At 50.3% G+C, this 4,620-nt stretch overlaps 1 protein-coding gene across 1 annotated transcript; it reads right to left on the bottom strand.

Annotated features, from left to right (window-relative positions):
* Window positions 1-210: 210 nt before the first annotated feature.
* On the bottom strand, window positions 211-798 carry LOC141726641 (olfactory receptor 14J1-like). The gene has a single exon (XM_074531592.1). The coding sequence runs from the start codon at window positions 796-798 to the stop codon at window positions 211-213; it is 588 nt and encodes a 195-aa protein (XP_074387693.1).
* Window positions 799-4,620: the final 3,822 nt, after the last annotated feature.

Raw genomic sequence — 4,620 nt, forward strand, 5'->3', positions numbered from 1 at the left:
AAGCCATCAAGACCACAGCTCCTCATTGACACAGAATAGGCCCACAGTGAGTGCTGAGAAAATCAAAATGTTAAAGGGTAGAAGCAATGACATTGCTTTGTGAACCTCATTGAAATCCTAAAAAAAGGAAAAAATAACCAAACTACCAAACCACAAGAACTATTAAAGATGTTTTTTGTTATATGTGATTTGCAGAAAATGACCAGCAGTTTAATGTTTCTGAAACTGTCCAGTCAGCATTTTGCACACTGCAGCCTTGAGCTCCTGGTTCCTCAGGCTGTAGATGAGGGGGTTCAGGGCTGGAGGCACCACCGAGTACAGAACTGACACGGCCAGGTCCAGGGATGGGAAAGAGATGGAGGGGGGCTTCAGGTAGGCAAATATGCCAGTGCTGACAAACAGGGAGAGCACGGCCAGGTGAGGGAGGCAGGTGGAAAAGGCTTTGTGCCGTCCCTGCTCAGAGGGGATCCTTAGTACGGCCCTGAAGATCTGCACATAGGAGAAAATCATGAACACAAAACAGCCAAAAGATAAACAGACACCAAGTAATGAAATCCAAATTTTTCTGAAGTTGGAGTGTGAGCAGGAGAGCTTGAGGATCTGGGGAACCTCACAGAAGAACTGGCCCAGGGCATTGCCATGGCACAGGGACAGGGAAAATGTATTGGCTGTTTGCAGCAGAGCATTGAGAAAGCCACTGGCCCAGGCAGCTGCTGCCATGTGGGCACAAGCTCTGCTGCCCAGGAGGGTCCCATAGTGCAGGGGTTTGCAGATGGACACGTAGCGGTCGTAGCACATCACAGTGAGAAGGGAAAGCTCTGCTGAGATGAAGAACATAAAGAAAAGGAGCTGTGCAGCACATCCTGCGTAGGAGATGTCCCTGGTGTCCCAGAGGGAATTGTGCATGGCTTTGGGGACAGTGGTGCAGATCATGCCCAGATCGCTGAGGGCCAGGTTGAGCAGGAAGAAGAACATGGACGTGTGCAGGTGGTGGCCGCAGGCTATGGCGCTGATGATGAGGCCGTTGCCCAGGAGGGCAGCCAGGGAGATGCCCAGCAAGAGGCAGAAGTGCAGGAGCTGCAGCTGCCGCGTTTCTGCCAATGCCAGCAGGAGGAAGTGCCTGATGGAGCTGCTGTTGGACATTTCTTCACTCTGGGCATGGTGGACTCTTGAAAGAAGACATTGACAAAGGTCAATCAATTTTTTTAGTGAATTCTATGTATTTTTTTTGGAATCTCTGCAAAATCATTTCTCTTCCGGTGAGGAAATATGGCTAAACTATTTTGATTTTGAGTTTGTGCTGCTGAGTACTGGCCGCATCTTTTGCACTGCTCTCAGGCTGAACACCGCAGAGCCCAGAGGGAAGTTAGGGCTCTCTGTTACCAAGCAGACAGTGCTAGTCCCCACCCAGGAGTCTCTGATCATTATATCTTATCAGTTTCAGGGTGCCTGCACTTAAAAATTTCTTGAAGAATGAAGTGGACATTTTGAATTCTCCAGTTTAAAAACAATTTTTCTGCATACCCTTCTCTCTTTCCCTCTGCAGCTGGACAGGAATGGATACCAAGGGTTATTCTGGCTACCTGCTGCCTGCAGTGGTGCCTACTGGGAGCTGTTTCTCTCTATCCCAGCCCTGTCCCTGCCAGTGCTGCCCGAGCCCAGCCCAGCCCTGGGGGCTCAGCTCTGCCCTGCAGACCCCTCCTAGCACAGGGACCTGCCCAGGGGCATCTCCCTGGCACCAGGGCCTTAAGGGTAGGGCAGACAAACAGAGATGCTGCAAGCCAAGGTGCTGCTGCTGCTGTCTGTAGGGAGAGGAGGCTGAGGAGGCACTTTCTGAGGGAGATCTGAGGCCCATCTGCTGATGGCCAGGGTGACTGTGCAGGAGTGTCAGTGACACAGCCAAAGCTGACAGCCCATTTCCCTTCCCTTTAGGAGAAAGCTGAGAGCAGCCCTGGCCATGCAGCACCATCTCCAGAGCAGGAGGAATCTGCCCTGATGGGGGTGGCTCCTTCCACCTCCAACTTCTCCCCTGCAGCGTCCATGGGGAGCTGCCAGGCAGGCTGAGAGCTGCCCCTGGCAGGTGGCACATGCCCTGGGCTGGCCAAGAGTCCTGAGGGCTGCAGGAGCTGCTCTGGAGGACAGCCCTGGGCAGCCCTGGCTGCAGCCCCAGCTTCAGCCCCTGCAGCCGTCCCTGGCAGCAGGAGCCGTCCTGCCCTGTCCCTCTGACGGTGCCCGGGGCAGCCCCGCTCTGCAGCACATCCTCCCCCTCCTGCTCCTGTGCCAGAGAGAAACTGGGAGAGTCCTCCTGACACATCCCCCAGGCTGTGGGGTGTGCTGGCTTCAGGAGATCCCTCCAGGAGCACAGGGGACATTGCCCTGCACCCACACACTCACCATGCACAGGGCTGTGAAGATCTTTCCCCAAGTGAAGTCTCAGCTCAATGTCTTCCCAATCCTGATTGCCTTCAGCCTGTCTCTGCCTGGCTCCTGTCCCCTCAGTGCCTGCAGGCAGAGCCCTCAGCCCTGATGGGCTGGGAGAGGAGCTGGCCCTGGGAAGAGCTGTTCCTTTAAAGCTCAGCAGCACAGACACAGCCAAGGACTTTAATGAGCCTCTAGGGGATTTGGTGTTGTTTACATCACACTCAGTCCCTCAGAGAGCATTAAAAAAACTTCTGAAGAACTCAAACTTAAATTGAAACTCCGAAGTTTTTGAAGTTTTAATGGGTAACAGTGAGGGACGCAACTGAGAAAGTGTCCCCAGGTTCCAGGTTCCAGTTAGAGCAGAACACTGGAGGCAGTGATGACAGCTGGGGACAAGAAAGGCAAAGGTGTCTCTGGTGCTGAGCAAAGCTGGATGCGTTTGAGGAATGCAAAGGGCCAAGGCCTGTGCCCCAGCCCCTGGCCAGGCAGATGCTGTCCCTCCCTCCTTGCTCAGGGCTCTTGCCGGGATGGGCACTGGCATGTGGGGATGTGCAATGGCAAGGGCAGGAGCATGGGGCGGCCCCTGCCAGGCTGCTGAGCAGGGACAAGGAGGCAATGAGGCCCCAGGCCTGCAAGGGTCACTTGTCTCCTGCTGCTGCCTCAGGCCCAGGCCCAGCAGCCATGGCCAAAGTGCTGCCCAAGTTGGCTCTGGCAGGGCTGTCTTGCAGCTGCTGCACATGCCTGTGCCCTGTGCAGCCCAGGCTGTGCTACGGTGTCCCTGCCCTGCGCCTCTGTCACTACAGGCTCTGGGAACAGGTCCCCCTGTACCTTTTGGACCCATACCTTGGCATATTGGAATGTTGTCCACATGGATGGCTACAGATCACCAAAACATAAATTCTCATCCCTTTTTTCTGAAAATATAGGATCATAAGTCCCTATACTATCCTTTGGTCGTTTTCACTATAATGAAACTGACCTTTTTGAATAGAAGGGTGTCCTTCCTCGTGTGTAATAACTTATACAAAGGGTAAAATAATTTGGAGTCATTTTAGGCATTGGAATTCATGACCATAGAACCTGAGGAAGGGGCCAAGTTCGAGTCCATGCGTTTTTCAATGCAACTATTTTTCCGGAAGCTTGAAACATAACTGGAGAGGACAACTGGGAAGTGACATTGTCCTGCAGCCTTATGGTGCTTCTTTTTTAAGAAATTCATGTGTAAAATTATAACTAACCTGTTGTCACTTGTATTTTTAGAGGAAAAAAGGGGTGATTAAAGGTAACTAAGGCCTATCCATAAGACATTCTATAAATCTTTAGATTACTGAGCCCCAAAGGATAAGTTGTCATGGTATACCCTGATAAAGGGTACCTTTATCAACGCCCTATGGACTACCCTGTTGCTGTTGATCATATGGACACTCAAATTTTCAGCTACCTCATACAGGCATGTTCATACACACAGACAAGAGTGCAAAATGTTTCTCATCTGACTTCACCACATCCCACTGGCTCTGCAGAGCCATCAGAAAATACACAGAGAGTCTCTACACATGAGGAAACAGGGTGCTGTAGAGCAGTGCAGGGACCAGGTGCAAGACCAGGGCCTTACACGCACACTGATCAGCATTTGTAAGCATCTGTCAGTATGACTGACACCATTTATTGTATTATTCCTCTATTTTCCTATGTTCATTTCTCTCCAAACCACCTTGATCCCTCCCTTTTCCTTCTTTGGTTCTTCCCCTAACATTCCATATTAAGTCTAGTGAAATTCAAAAATGCTGCTTCCTTTCACCTCAATATTAACCCTGTAACACTCGGCAGTAATACCAGCCATTCTGCAAAGCCATCTGGAGAGCCACTCTGCTGCCTCATTGTGATAAGTTTTCTTCCCAGACCATGAGGCTGAGGCTCTCCTGGAACATCTGGGAATGTTTTTATTTATTTCTTTTTTTATAAATTTATTTTTAAATTTAATGTATTTTATTTATTTATTTAACATCTTTTATCATCGTCCACATGTTCCATATGGTATACCATGTTCCCTGCTACAGAAGACTCCAGTATCACTGCTCTTACTTTCAAAATGAAAACAATACTGAATAAACTTCTGTCCTTCAGTGGAGCCCAACTACTGAAAGAGTCTGATGTGAATCTCTCCTGGTCACCTTATGTTACAGTAATTGACAGGGG

Source organism: Zonotrichia albicollis, chromosome 37 (assembly GCF_047830755.1).
Source record: "Zonotrichia albicollis isolate bZonAlb1 chromosome 37, bZonAlb1.hap1, whole genome shotgun sequence".
In the NCBI taxonomy this organism is placed as follows: Eukaryota; Metazoa; Chordata; class Aves; order Passeriformes; family Passerellidae; genus Zonotrichia; species Zonotrichia albicollis.

Bases quoted from the DNA above. Each gene is read 5' to 3' on its own strand.
- LOC141726641 (XM_074531592.1), bottom strand. From the start codon at position 798: ATGTGCTACGACCGCTACGTGTCCATCTGCAAACCCCTGCACTATGGG.